We start from the raw sequence: 15,095 nt of genomic DNA, 5'->3' as shown, positions 1-15,095 counted from the left end.
TACCCATGTTTGCAGATGACATGATTTTATATATAGAAAAACCTAAATATGCCATCAAAAATTTGTTAGAACTTATAAATTCAGTAAAGTTACAGGATATAAAAACCAGTAACATTTCACACACCAAAAATGAACTTGCTGAAAAATCTCATTCATAATAGCTACAAAAAATCTTTAGGAATAAATTTAACCAAAGAACTGAAAGATCTCTATAATGAAAATTATAAAAACCGATGGAAGAAATTATACAGAACACAAAAACTGGAAAGATATCCCATGTTCATGAAATGGAACAATCCATATTGGGGTGTTTTTGTTTTTGTTTTTGGTACCGGGGATCGAACTCGGGTCCTTGTGCTTGCACAGCAGGCAGTCGAAACCACTGATTTAAATTCCCGGCCCTTTGTTTTGTTTTGTTTTGTTTTTTTGGTACCAGGGATAGAACTTGGGTCTTTGCGCTTGCGCAGCAGTCAGTGAAACCTCTGAGCTAAATCCCCGGCCCACAATCCATATTGTTAAAATGACTGTACTACCCAAAGTGATCTATGGATTCAATGCAACTCTCATCAAAAAACCAGTGATTTTTTTAAAAGATAAATAGAGAAAAATAAATCCCATAACTCATATGGAGCCACAAAAGACCTGGAATAGCCAAGTATTCGGGGGTGGTGGTGGGAGAACAGCAATGCTGGAGATATCACAACATCCGCCTTCAAAACTATAGTAACTAGAACGCGCAAGGGCGCAGGCGCATGACCTGGGCGCAGGGCCCGGCAGCCGCCGCTGTCTCTGCCCTCGGTACTCCGCGGACTTTCTTCCCCTAGCAGAGGTCCCAAAGTGAAAAACAGACCTATTTGGAAGTAAGGAGGGAAATGCATTTAGAAGACACCACCGGTTTCTGTCCAAAGGAAGAAAGAGAAAGTGAACAAACATCTTTCAGCGATCAAAATCCCAGGCAAGAGCAGAATGGGGGCTTTCACAGCTCCTTCTGCAAGCTCTTTGAAAAGAAAAATGGGAACGCAACTGGTGAAGATTTCTGTGGTCCTTGGGGCTGGTGGTGACATCAAAGCTTTCCCATTTCCAGGTCCAGTGGATCAGAATACAGGGAAAAAACTAATGAGAATCCTTCAATGGATCCTTCACCTACAAAACAAGATTTCTTCAGAAATCGACTTGCTCTTGCAAATGACCTTGACCAAGGAACAGCTGTGTAAAACATACTTAAAGTTGTATTCTCAAGTGGTAAGATGAGGATAAAAAGCTTGTATATATCTGTGCAGGAATATATATACTGTTGTATAAATCCCCGAGGAAAACTAATATAAATACATATGAAACTAAATCAACATACAAGACATTGAAGAGATGAAGATTAGTCTATGGTTAGGACCTCACGTTTTGAACTTCAACACTTGGGAAAAGGGAAATGAAGACTTTTCACATCATTATAGAAAAGCACAATAAATTTGGAGGAAAAATAAATGTTTATAAGAACAACAACAAAAAAACTATAGTAACTAAAATAGCATGGTATTGGCATAAAAAGTTACACAGACCAATGTTAACAATGTAACAAAGAACCAGAAATTAATCCATGTTCATACAGCCAACTGATTTTCGACGAAGGCACCAAGAATATACCGTGCAGGAAAGTCTCTTCCATAAACGGCACTGCTGAAGCTGGATGTGCACAAGCAGAAGCACGCAACTGGCTCCCTTCCTCTCAGTGCACAGAAATCAACTCAAAGTGGATCAAACACCTAAATGTTAACCCCGAAACTAGGAAATGAAGAAAATGCAGGGAAACTAGTTCAAGACATTGCCGTAGACAATGACGTTTTGTAAATAGGACCCCAATGGCACAGCCACAAAAGTAAAAATAGGCAAATGAGATCAAACTAAGAAGCTTGTGCACCACAAAGGAAATAATCAAGAAGATTAAGAGATAAACTAAAGAATGGAAGAAAATATTTGCAAACTAGTCATCCAACAAAGGACTGATATCCAGAACACGTAAGGAACTTAAAAAGCTGAACACCAAAATAATCTAATTTAAAAACAAGCTAAAGAACAAAACACTTCTCAGAAGAACACATACAACAAGTACCTGAAAAAGATCCTTTCACTAATCAAAATGGAAACCAAAACCACAGTGAGACATCATCCTCACCTCCAAAGAGCCAAAAAATAAACATGGGCACAGATGCAGAGAAATGGGGACTCTTACACATTATTGGTGGGGATGAAAATCACTATAAGAATTCCTCGAAAAGCAAAAAAAAAACCCCAAAACTACCATATGATCCAGCAATTCCACTACCGGGCGTATATCCAAAGATGGTGAAATCATTATACCAAAAAGATACTTTCACTCTGAAGTTTATTGCAGCTTTGTTCACATACATTTAAAAAAATACAGAATCCAAGTAGATGCCCCTCAGTGGATGTACGGATAAAGAAAATCCAGGATATATACACAATGGATCACTATTTGCTCATAAAAAAGAATGGCATGCTGTTGTTTGCAGCAACTTGGATAGAAATGAAGTGATTATGTTAAGTGAAATGAGCCAGGCACAGACAGACAAATACCACACTTTCTCACTCATCTGTAGAAACTAAGAAGTCAGTCTCATAAAAAAACAAAATGGAACAATGGTCACTAGAGATTGGGAAGGGCAGCAGGGAGAGGAGGACAGAAAGAAGTTTAATAAGGGGCACCAAAATGGAACAAGAACAATTACTTCCTGTTCCTGAACAGCAGGTAACTATTGGTTAAAACAACCCATGATACATTTCAAATGACTAGAAAAGAGAAGCACTAGGTTCCCAGCACTTAAAAATGATTGATGAAGAGATTATTACCCTGCTTATTTCACATTCTATACATGTGTTGAATGACCTTAATATACCAAATAAAGATGTGCAAATATTATGTCTCAAAACACCTCTAAAATGCAGGAGGGCAGCCCAGTCTCCTTACGGCATCCTTGTAGAGCACAGGGGGAAATCCCAGCAATGCAAAGGATCAGGAGGTACTCACAGGAGGAACACTCCTTCGCCATCCCGTTCTGCTTGCCCTGAAGCCTCTGAGAATCACGTGTCACCCAGGGCACTGGACTGGTACCTGTAACTGCTCCTGGGCCCAGGATTCAGGGGTAATGAATGCAGGTGCACATCCCAGCTCAGAAGGTGCTTTCTGTGCCAGCCCATGGAGCCCCACACTGGCAGGTCACAAGAAAGGTCAGGCCACAGGACTTCACACCCTTGGGCACTGCCTGGCACTTGAGCAAGGACAGGGGCACCTTTCACTGCAGCAGAAAGCAAATACACAGACTAGAAGCCCTGGCCCAGCTCTCTTCCTGGCTCTGCCACTCACCTGTGTGTGACCTTATTCATCTTGCCTCTGAGGTGTGGGTTCTTTGTCCCTAAACAAGGAACTTGAACAAGACAGTCCATAAGCCCTTTGGCAAAGGCACCAAGAACATGGCCATGAGCAGTCCAGGGTGAGATGTCACCGTGGAGAGATGGTTATGGGTGAGGGCCAGCAGAAGGGGTATGCTTGGGAGAGTGGAGGGCCCAGAGGAGAAAGAGAATCCACGGCTCAGGGCACAGCCTCCTGGAGCTCAGAGGCAGGTCAGGGCAAGAATGAGAGAGAAGGAAGCGGGGACTGAGGATTCGAGGTCACAGTGCTGGGCTCAACTGGGGGCTCAGGATAAACCCTGAGCTTAAAGCTGCAGCCCCTGGCCTCAGTCTAGCTCCCTCATGGCCACCAGCTGGAAAAAGTCATGCCACCAGGAAGCAGCGGTCCCTGCACAGAGGACCTCTTGCAGGCCCGCCCTGCCCTCCAGGGCCTCTGCAAGTTCAAGGCCTCCCTGGAGAGCCCCAAGCAAATGGTGACTCACCAAAGGAAAGAAGAAAACCAAACAGCAATTATTCACGTCCCACCATACCATCTCAAAAGACGGATGTGGAAACGGAAGTGTAGGATGAATCAGGGTGAAGAACCATAAAACTAAACAATCACCGGGATTGGGCAATTTTTGAGTCTTTTGGCAAACATGATAGGGTTCCTTCAATTCTTCGAAAAGGACTGATGACAAATTCTAAAATAAACCCACCACGTGGAACCTTAGACCAGGAATCCTACGTGGTGTTACGGACAATTCCCTAAGAGATGATTTCGCCACAGCCAGAAGTGCTCTAGGAGTCACTGGTTGGCTGTGATCCTCCCTATGAGATTCCTAGAACTGGCCCAAGGACTAGGAAATATCCAAATCAGATTCTTCTACCCTGAAAAAACAAATTGCCTGGCCTGGATAGTCTCCTGCTTGGGACCAGGGAGCTAAACTTGAAGCTGGAGAAGTCTTTCTTTACATAGCATTGTACTTTGCATGCTGTTCGCTCTTTAGTTGTATTAAACAGACCAAGCCAAAACTTCCCAGTCAAACTAAAAACAGAACAGGGGTGGAGGGCAACAGTTTACCATGGCTGAACTGAAAGACAGCTAAACCCTGGGCATTTTGGTCGGAAATAACAGGATCGGATTCCAGTGGGCTTTATGTCAGAGACACCCATGAACTGAGCCAGCCCTCAGGGTTAGAAGCAGTTGCCTTTTGGGTTAATGAAAAGCCAGAAATACCACATTTACGACTGCTAATTGCAATATTTAACTCCCTCACCTGTGCTTATCATTGGGCTGTGGAGAGTTGGCAAGCGTACGTACACTTCTGGGCTGGTATGAAAAATGATAATCACAAGAAAGTCACGGTAAATCAACTGTACACGCTGGGTTTTGAGCAACTGGCACATTACAAAGCAGTTCTGAACCCAGGATCATTTTAACGAAAAGAAGAAAGCCCACTTTGATCTTTCACGAGTTTCCTGTGAAGGACACTTGTTTGCAGTCCGCTTGACTGACAGCTGCATGAGGAGCAGTTCCCGAAAGTGACTGCCGACCCCTGCAACTTTATGCCCTGGGATTTGTCCTGTGGTTGTCAAGGTAACGGGGCAGCCTTGCCCAGCCCTGGAAAGGCAGCAATGTTACCAAAGCCTGAGCTGGTATTTTTCCTTGCCGGCCAGCTGCCTGGGCTGCATGAGTCATTTTTTCCACTGGGCTGAGTCCTCCTGGCCTGCATGGCCAACTGAATGCAGTGCCTCTTCCCATGTGGCCCCAGCTTGCTGACTGTCTGTCCTCAGCCACCAAGGCTCAGTGGGACCCACTGGGCCAGAACAGCAGCCTGCCGGGCACATCTGGAGCCCACCAAGCTTGCCATCACGCGGGCAGTCAGATCTCATGCTCATGAAGAATCAGGCGAGGATCAAGTGAACCTAAATGCTCACCAAACACCATGACACTATTTCTAACTTGGGAATAAAGGCCCAAATGCACTTGTTAGCGGGGTATCTTTGAGACTCTTCCATAGTCCGATCTGGGGATGGAACCAAGCCGCGGCCCCACCTCTTAGGAGCAGTGTGACCATCGCTGTCACCATCACTGCCCCTCACAAGCCCTGAACACAGCGAGAAGGCACCTGAGGGACCAGCCTGGTGCTGGCATCCAGGACCGCCTCCCTACCGAGGGCAACTGTCAAGATTTTTGTAAAAGGGGCAGAAAAATGGATTTGTTAGGATTTAAACAGCTCTGCTGCTGGTGAAACACCCACTATTTAACCAAATTTTCTTCAACATATCCATCAGTCGGAAGTCTTTCTGTCCATGGTGAAACTATTTGGATGGGAAAACAGATACTCCTCACCTTGGTTTGTTTTTATTTTTTATACAAAAGAAGATATTATTTTATCAAATCCAAACCCATTCCTTTTCATTCACATCAGCCAGACTCAAACACAAAGTCCAAGGCTCCAAAAGGTTTGAAAGCTTTCTCTCCATCAGGATTCCCTGAATCCATCGGTCTGAACAATGCTGTCTTGGGTACATAGGCAAAGGGGAGGCCAGAGAAAGGCTGGGAACTCATAAATAATGTGGCCAGCAAGTCCTGGGTGTGAAATATACACACAAAAAAGAGAAACCCCAGAGACATGAGAGCGACAGAACACCTGATCTCACAGCTGCCTTCTTCCCCGGGAACAGCCCTGTTTCCCATCCTTACCCCACCTCCGGCCACATTTATCTTCTTCAACACTGTGTGTCTTTCACTGTTGTGCCCAACAACCTTCAGTGGCTTCTCACTGCCTCGTGGATGGGGCTACTGAAAAGCCTCAATCCACCATTGCAAATTTACCTCTTTTCATTCCCTGATGGAAACCACAAACATACTTGCCCGCTCATTGGCCCTCAGTGTGCCTATTCCTGTCTGCCAAGTTCCATTCACGTCATTCATTCCCTCTTAGATTCCACGCCTGCTCCTGAGTGGGTCTGCAATACCTTGTCTTCAAAGCTGACCCCAAGCCAAGCTTCCTCTACTAACTCTTGCCCGATGGTCTTTCCTCGTGTGCTTCTTGGGTTTTCCCTTGCTTTTAGTACCTGCTGTTTTTTATAGTTAGTTTGCCACTTATTAAGCCTGATCCAGCTCCTCAAGCCCTAGCACCTCCAGGCCAGCAACTCTGTAGCTTTCCTGCAATGCCACCCACAGAAAATCCTTCACATTTTGCAAGCACTGGGAGACACAAGGCTGCCCTTGGCATGGAAGGGCCCAAGGCCAGCTCTGCAGCTGACCACCATGTGATTCCAGCCAGAGCACCCAAGGGCCCTAGGCTCCAATCCCACATCCCTCACAGGTCAAGTCTGGAGAGCTGACCTCAAAGTCTCGCCGGATCTCAGGCTCCACTTGTTAATATGCTGGAGAAACTGTGCTGGTTCCCCACCCAAACCCTCCCCCTGAGACTAGAGAGAAGGGTGAGAGATGGGGGAAGAAATTGTAAGAATTCAGAGTTTAAGTAGAGAGTTGTAAGCTTTAACTTTTTTTTTTTTTTTGGTACCAGGGATCGAACTCGGGACCTTGCACTTGCGAGGCAGGCGGTGGAACCACTGAGCTAAATCCCTGGCCCAAGCTTTAACTTTTTAATTGAAAGACAGCAAACAAAGACTGAAATCTCCCGTGCTGGCAGCCTCTGGGAGTCGAGGAGTCTTGCGAGTTCAGCCTTTGAGGGCAGAGAAGGGAAAGTTCCCTAAGTGGTTTGAAGTGGCTTCACAATCAAGGCCAGTCTGTCTACACTCAAAGGCCTCCTATACTTTAACATGGAGAGGCTTAGCTAAACCTCAGCTTTGAGAATCAAATCCTTTCCAGGGGGCAGGTGCTCTGTCAGCCCGTTTCACCCTCACCAACCAGGTGGTGGCAAAGACAGCCTGACCATGCAATCACGAGCGGCCCCGCACCTCAGGGGCTTTGTTTGTTGTTTTACCAGCTCCTACATCAGTCTGAACATGTTGCTCGATTTGTTCAAGTATAACAAACTGACTTTATCGTCCCTTCCTCAGAGAAGCAGGGAGAAGGAAGAAAACTGAAGGAGGAAACAGAGCTAAAGGGGAAAGGGGGCTACAACCATCTGCAGAGCTCATCCTTGTAGGCCCATAATTCACACATGAGTGACTTAATAAAAGGCGATTTGTAGAAGGCGAATCAGACACTTTGAGTTTCATAAAACCTTCTTGATGTATTTCAAGGTTAGAATTTAGAAAAGCCTTCAGAATCTCCTGGATCAGCAGCCTCATTTTTATAGGTTTGGGAGGCTGGGGCCCTCTCGAGCTCCCAGCAGCTAATGCAAGAGCACGCATGAGCAGGACCCCCACCACAGGGCCCTTCCAGCAGCCCAGGTTAGCTCCCCTAACTTCCTCCCTGGACGTACTTCAAGTTCTTGGCTCAGTGCAAATACTCTCAAGCGTGGCCACATCATGCAGAGCAGTCCTGGTTCCCAAAACCTAAGTGCTTGTCCAGGGGAGAAGGAAGGGACCGGATATGAAGAGATTTCAGGCAGCCGTCCCAAGCGGGCCTCCGTGTTCCGGTTCAGTGCATCTGTGTTTTGGTTTTGGTATAAAACACGGGACTGGAATTCTGTTTCAACTGCCTGGGTGTTCCTAAGACAACATACTTTCCCACCACCCCTCCCTTGTGCAAAAGTCACAAGAAAGGTTGGCAAAACAAATTCCTGGTCACTTCTGTCGTTATGAGTGCTCATGGGATCCTGGAGTGCTCTATGGAAATGAGGCTGCCTAGCTAAGCTGGCAGGAACTCAGAGCAAAACAGTTTTTACTCCATCAGGTGAGAGAACTTAGGAAACGTGGAAGAACTTTGGGGAAAACACCAAGTTTGAGCTCCCTTCCGGGTTCCGGCTTTCAGGAAGGTCCCTCTCCCATTCTCTGAAGTTCTGGCCCCAAGAAGCTTTCATGCCATTCACAAACCTGGGGTTTGGCTTGGAACTTCCTTTATAGTCAAGGGCACAGAGGCAGGAGGAGCACACTCTTTTGTGAAGAAACCTGACAATGGGAGACATAGGCAGGTGGAAAAGAAGCCGGCGATTATCTTCAGCTCTGAGCAGGCGCAACCACTCACAGTAGTGTCATCCTAAGAACTGCAACCTCCAGTCCTCGTCACCCCGAATGGAAGGAAAGGTAAAGTGCATGAATGAGCAGGAGGCAGAGCAGACAGGACAATAGAGAGGGATAGATTTTGCCCAAATTACTGGAATTTGAGAGTTTTCATATCAATCTTTTGCCAGATAATTCCCTAATCTAAACCAGCATCACTCCAAGGTTTTGTTCATATTTTTTTAATTAACAAAGTGTCAGTCCTAGTCAAGAGAAGGTAGAGGGCCTTTAGACACCTGCTCAGATCAAGAGAAGCACAGGAATGGGGGCTGAGGCTACAGGGCAGATTTAAACTGCCCCTCTCCGCCCCGTATTGTGAGTCTTGTCCCAAAGTGGCTTGTGTTTCTTTTGTCACATGGTTTGGGCATGCATGGGGCACAGAACCCAGCTGACCATGTCACCACTTTCTCATGACAGGACAGCCTGCCCGCACTCACTACTCCCGGTACACCCCAAGTTGTTCTGCAAAGCCACTTGGTCAAGAAGGGGAGGCAAAACCCAGAAACCCTGGGAGGGTCCCGAGGAAGCAGCTCGGGAAATCAGTTCTGTGCTCTACAGTGAGGATGTGGACAGCCCCTGACTGCCTCACAGCATTGTCATGAGGATCAAATGTAAGGGAAACTCCTTATAAAACTGCAAAGAAAGCACCTCCCAGGAGATTCTGTGACTGTGTGCTGGACATGCCCTGGGTGCACACAGGGCTGATTTGCTTGTGAAGTTCCTCCAGGGAGGGGTGCAATGTACATTGTGCTTTCCCTGCACCTAACAGAGCCCCAGCCGATGCACGTCACACAACTGCTTGGTGAACTAAAGGTTCTGAAGGCCTCAGCCCTGACCAGAATACATTCCCTGGTTTTTCTCTCCTGGCAGCCCACCACAGTGAAGACGACTCAACCTCTGTCACTTCCCACATGGCATGAACCGTCTCTCCCAGCTCTGACTAAATCCTCCTGTTTAACCTCTCACATTTCCTTTTTCACACGGGACAGTCATTCACCAGTCAGCCTCTGTACAGCACCTGCTCCCTGCTCCGAGTGATCCTCTCAGACAGCAAATCTGAGTTGTTTCTTTCCTCTTCCAGCTCCATCTCCAGCTGAGACACCTTGTCCTATGAGAAATCACATACACAGGTCACTTCGCTTGTGCTGAGCATTGCCCTGTGGAAGGAAAAGTCCATCAGTGAAGGCGAGCTGAGTGTCACCAGGCTTTGGGAACACAATGTGTCTATTTCTTACACTGCCCAAAGCAGTTGTGTTAAAAACCATGTGTTTTATTGCTTTAGTAATGTAAAAATGCAGTTGTGCATGTAGAAAAGCCACTTAGTAAAAAGAAGAAAAAGCACCCCAGACCCTAATATAAAAACTAAGGCTATTTTGGCATGTTTCCTTCAAATCTCTTCTCACCCTATCAGTCAATACTTTAAAAAGTTATACGTAAGCCCCAGACCTGCTAAAACTCAAGGCGGGGCCTGAGAAACCAGCCCAGGCACATTTCAATAAGCGTTTCATTCTGGGGGCAACATTTTGCCTTCCTGCTGCTCAGAGCTCCCAAGAGCCCTTCTCCTGCAGGCATAGGAGCCACCTCCTGCACCCGCCTCTTTCCTGGGAGCACTGGTGGGCGTAGATGGTGGTGGCCAATTCTGATAAATCCATCATCACCACGTATGAATAACAATTTGTCTTCTTGCTGATTCCCAACTTAATATCACTAAGTGTTTAAAGGGAGAGTTTCAAAGTAGCTTCTCATATGAAGAAAGAATCTTCCAATCAAACCACTCCACTTGACACCTGGAACTGTAGGCTTTGTGCCTGTTTCTCCTGTCATGGGCAGAACTGTCAGAGGTCTGGGTAGACCCAGAGCCACAAATGCAATTAGCAATTCTGGGCAATTAGCATTCCGGTCTTGCAACCTAAGCTTGCAGAATTTGTATATAAATATTGACTTTGCAATTGCCGAAGTTGATTGACAAGTGACGGATGTCTCCACAAATGCCCAAAATTAAACTCTTAGAACTCATGTGAATGACAACTACCTGCAAACAGCCTTCCCTGCTAGTGTTCAGAACCTATAGGGACACTAGGAAGTGTCCTACCAGGAACAGAGCCCCAAAAGCCACCTCAGGACAGAGCTGGGTCTCCCCAAAAGGTGCTGTTTTCTCAGGGGTCCCACTTCCTCCCAGGCCCACTTCAGCACAGTTAGAAATCTCCAAGGATCTGCAATAGCTGCACTCACGTTAAAGAAAATGTCTACTGCATGGAGAGCTCTTGAGTCCTGAGAATTAATTTGTTAAGTGCTAATGAAGGAACAGGCAAGACAGTAGTCACAGCAAGAGAGTCCTGCCAGCCACCTCTTGGAGAGGAAACACTCCCGAGTACCCTCTCAGCACCTTGCAAGCCAGTCTTTCTATTATTAATGGAGAAATATCTGAAATATTGCATGAGGCCAATTCAACTTAGCCATGCTACTGCTTCTAGTTCTTAAGTCAGCCAGAAGAAATGGTCTTTTTAATCAGAAAACTCGAGCAGGGTTAGGTGACAACCTAATCTTCAGCTAAAATCACTTATCAACAGGGCTCTCTTGCTGCCCCAAATCCATGGTGTGCAGACCCCAGCAGAAGCATCGAGGTCCAGGCCAGGGCTGATCACAGCAAGGCTCTTTTCTATCACAGGAAAACTGTCTGGGCCCTAGAAAAATCTACTTCTAGTTAACCAGGTTGACCTTAGCTTGCCTGAAAATGACCTCCCCTAAAGGGATCAGGACTAAGACATTAGCAAAACATAGCATCCAACAGAAAAGTAATAAAACTATAATCAGATTATTCTGGTCTCTAAAAGAGGCCCAGCTAATAACATCATCAAAAGTTGAAACAACACTCCCTAAACATAAATGGCTAAGTCCCCTGGAGGTTTTAAAACAGTATTTCTGTTTATTTGCAAAGCTGAATCAGGAATTCCATTGACTTTGAATTTAAGCCATTTCCCCCCTGGTCTTGAGCTCTGTCTGTCTTTTATCAAAACCCAGACAACTTTAACTTCTCTCCAAGTCTAAGCTTTATGTTTTAAGGCTCTCTATCTCTAAATTAGACTGGAGCACGTGCGTATGTGCTCGTGTGTGTGTGTGTGTGTGTGTGTGTGTGTGTGTGTGTGTGTGTTTGTGTGTGTGTGGCACGTTTCTAGTTAGTGGTTAGTTTCGCTTTTGAGAATTATTCTTTTTTAGAAGTTCAGGCAGATTGGCCAGGTGTGATAGTGCACATTTGTAATTCCAGCACTGGGGAGGCTGAGGCTGGAGGATCGGCCGTGAGTTTGAGGTCAGCCTGAGCTACATAGTGAGACCTTGTCTCAAAAAAAAAAAAGTCTAGGCCAACTGACTCCCAGGTTCTTCCTCTCATCCCCAGGGTCGCTGCTCCCAGCACACATGCTCCCAGCCCCCGCTTCTGCCAGGGCAGCGCACAGACCTCCATCTGCTTGACCAGCCGGCTTCGGTCATCTCGGAGGTGACTCCTGGCCTCCAGCTCATGTTCCAGGTCCTTCAGCGTTTGCTCCAGCAGCTGCTTTTTCGTGAGCGCTTCGTCCTGAGCCCGCTGGTGGTCCCGTATCTCCTCCTCCATCAGGCGCATCTAGGATGACATGAGTTGGGGGTTCTCAAGGGCACAGAGGTCCAGCAGACCCCTCCCCGCAAAGCAGAGGGGGCCATGTGGGCTCCCACCCTGTTGGAGATCAGAAGATCTTGAGCAAGTCTCACCTTTCTCTGGGCCTCAGTTTCCCCTTCTGTAAAAACAGGGCACTTTGCAGCTACAGGCAGCAACCCCATTAGGTTATAAATTCGATCTATTCAAAGCTAATGGGCATTTCAATATGCAGTAAGTCCCTGACTTAGAAACAGGTTCCATCTGGGAGAATATGCATAAGTCAGATTCATTCATAATCCAACAGAATGAGTCTTATACAGTACTCCTGTGAGAGTTTATAATTTGCATGTTGGTAAGTTGAGGACTTACTGTAACAGAAAAAATAAGAGTATCAGCAAACACTGTTCTGCAGTTCTTTTGTACTAGACATTAGTATATTTGTGTGGGTGCCTGTGCTCCTGGGTTGCAATGCAAGATGCAGTTCTTACTCTGGGTGCTGGACCTTATACTCGGGAGCCTCTGAACCAGCTAAGCACTTTTTCCAGGAGCAATTTATTATCAGTATCACATTGCCTCAAAAGAGGCTTAACATTAGGATAAAATAAAAGCTAAATGAATGGTCTCAAGGCAACTCTTGAACACAAAACCTGATGTAAAATGCACATTAGCTGATACCTACTGCTTTGTGGAAGAAAATGGTCTATCAGCCATCACAACCTCCAGTGTTTTTCACCCACAAGGTGGCACTAAACTCACAGCTGTGCAGAAACTACAAGAGACTGAACAGCCTGAAATTCTCTAGGGCCTGTTTGCAACTTCCCGGCACTCCCCAGGGACCGGCCACTTCCGCGAGCAGCATGTGTTTCTTAAACATCTGGACAGGCACATAGGGTGCAGCCCAACGCTAGCTCTTCTGCCCCACCCTCCCAGAGATGGTACAGGGCATGGGGGAGGCACAGTCTTTTCTGACAGAAATCATCAGGATTTATCCCTTTCTAGAGTGTGGAAGCGAGGGGCAAATGCCATCATAGAATCCTCCCCTTGGGAGGACAGAAAAGATGTTCTTGATAGAAAAGCTGGGGAAGTCAAAAGAGTGTAGGAAGAGCAGGGCAAAGCAGGAAATGTGTCCTTTTGGAGGCAGACAGGATACCTGGCATGTCTAGGCCAATGGCCCAGCCTTGGAGAAGTCATTTCCAGAGACCCAAGTCTGGTCTTGGTGGTGATGGAGCTGAGCCTGCGCAAAAGCACAGACTGAAGATCAGCCTGGGGCAGAGCCCAATGGGCCCTTCTCTGGACACCCACCTCGCTGGACTCTGGGCCATGAACGTTTTCCATGACTCAAATTTCCTCATTTGCAACACTGGCATGATTATAAAAGCTGCCTTAGAGAGCTGTGTGAGAATTGAATGATTCCAGGAAAGAGCATAGGATCCAGGGTAGGAAAGATTGACAGGAAAACATACTGCTCTCATTCCCTCCCTGGCGTCGTCTCCAATGACGAGGTGTCTCTCCCAGCACCTAGCATGGTTCTACTTCTCAGTGCCCAGTCGGTCCCTCCTCACACCTAGCAAGGGCTCTGTCGCACTAACAGCACTCTACAGGGACATGCAGAAGAAACCAGCTGGTACAAGTTGAGCATCCCAAATCCAAAAATCTGAAACCCACAACTAAAAAGAGGATTTCAGATTTTCAGATTTTAAAATGCTCAACAAGTCTATGCAAATACTCCAAAATCTGAAAAACTGAAACTTGAAACATTTCTGGCCCCAAACACAACAGATAAGGGACTCACTTTGTTTAGTGTCTCGGAACAGCTTACCCTGAATCAAAGGTAAGCAATACCTTGTGAACCCAACCCACCAGTGCTACCTTCAGGTAGTTAAAACCACCCTCCACACAACAAAGACTGAAAGATGATGAACTCTAAGTCTTGATTCCTAAAGAGGATCTTCATCAGAGCTTTTCTAGCGCCATGGGGCAGAATGAATAGTAACACGGCCATTTCTCTTCAAGCAAAGGCAGCAATGCTTCCAAAACTGTGTGACCCCTGAGCTTTTGGCAAGGACGAACCTTAACTCGGGGGTGAGGGGCACAGATGAGCTTGAGCTTTTCAAGGACCCAGAGTGATAAGTGACTTGTTAATTCTCCTCCGTTTTAAACAACTTCAGGACTTCTGCATCTTAATAGTTTCCTTTCAGAGTCAAGGTATCCTTTCATTTGGAAATAGGATCTCACAGGGCTGTGCTACAGAGAAAAATTTAGGAAAGGCCAACTTTGTTTTTATTATAGGGAATCTTTCAAAAAATATATCTGCGGTTTGATAAACAATGCTGGTCTCCATCTGGTCTTAGCTAATCTCTCTCGACCTAGATTATCTAAGGAGAGGATCTCTTTATCTCTAAGTTTCCTTCCAGTCCTAAGATTGTCACCAGACCACTACTCAAAAAGCAACAGGGGGTGCTCTTCATGGGTCACTGTGACACTATGATCTTCTGAAGTCAAAACAGACCAGGTGTTCGCTGGTGTTCTGGCAAGTATCTGATCCCCTCCACCCCTTTGCTGTAGAAATAAAAATAATTTTTTTGATGCTGACGAGAACTGTGAGTCAGTGTGCTAGCATCTGTTCTCACTGAGAGAGAGTCCTGTATCATCTGAACCCCAGCCAGAGCGGATCTGTTATCAGGGTCCTTTCTAGAAGTCTGTAATAAATAGCCATTGTTCAGCACTGATTCAAGGGCAATGTCCCTTTGATCATCAAAGAAATTAAAGATTTGTTTTTTTAAAGAAAATTTGTTTTCCTGCGGAATCTTAGTGTTCTTGGCAGTTTATGCAGAAAAGTTTTAAATTTCAAAACAGTTTTACAATTAAAGAAAAAGAGATGCTAACATTTATGAATGTCCAGGGTGTACAGACCCTGTGC

General features: G+C 46.0%; 1 protein-coding gene across 2 annotated transcripts in view; it reads right to left on the bottom strand.

Moving 5' to 3' along the window:
- Cgnl1 (cingulin like 1) overlaps positions 1–15,095 on the bottom strand; it is a 142,248-nt gene that overhangs the window by 13,984 nt on the left and 113,169 nt on the right. For both annotated transcript variants that reach the window (XM_004855746.4, XM_021237169.2), the window contains 2 exons: positions 12,002–12,163; positions 9,566–9,655 (listed from right to left, as the gene is read on the bottom strand). In XM_004855746.4, the coding sequence (XP_004855803.2) occupies positions 9,566–9,655; positions 12,002–12,163 (252 nt within the window). The remainder of the gene's footprint in view (positions 1–9,565; positions 9,656–12,001; positions 12,164–15,095) is intronic.

The sequence above is a fragment of the Heterocephalus glaber genome, unplaced genomic scaffold (genome assembly GCF_053883595.1).
Source record: "Heterocephalus glaber isolate CG9 unplaced genomic scaffold, H.glaber_assembly_v1.0 deba00001689, whole genome shotgun sequence".
Taxonomy (NCBI): Eukaryota; Metazoa; Chordata; class Mammalia; order Rodentia; family Bathyergidae; genus Heterocephalus; species Heterocephalus glaber.
Note: the sequence above shows the minus strand (reverse complement) of the source record. Positions and strands in the feature narration are given on the sequence as shown.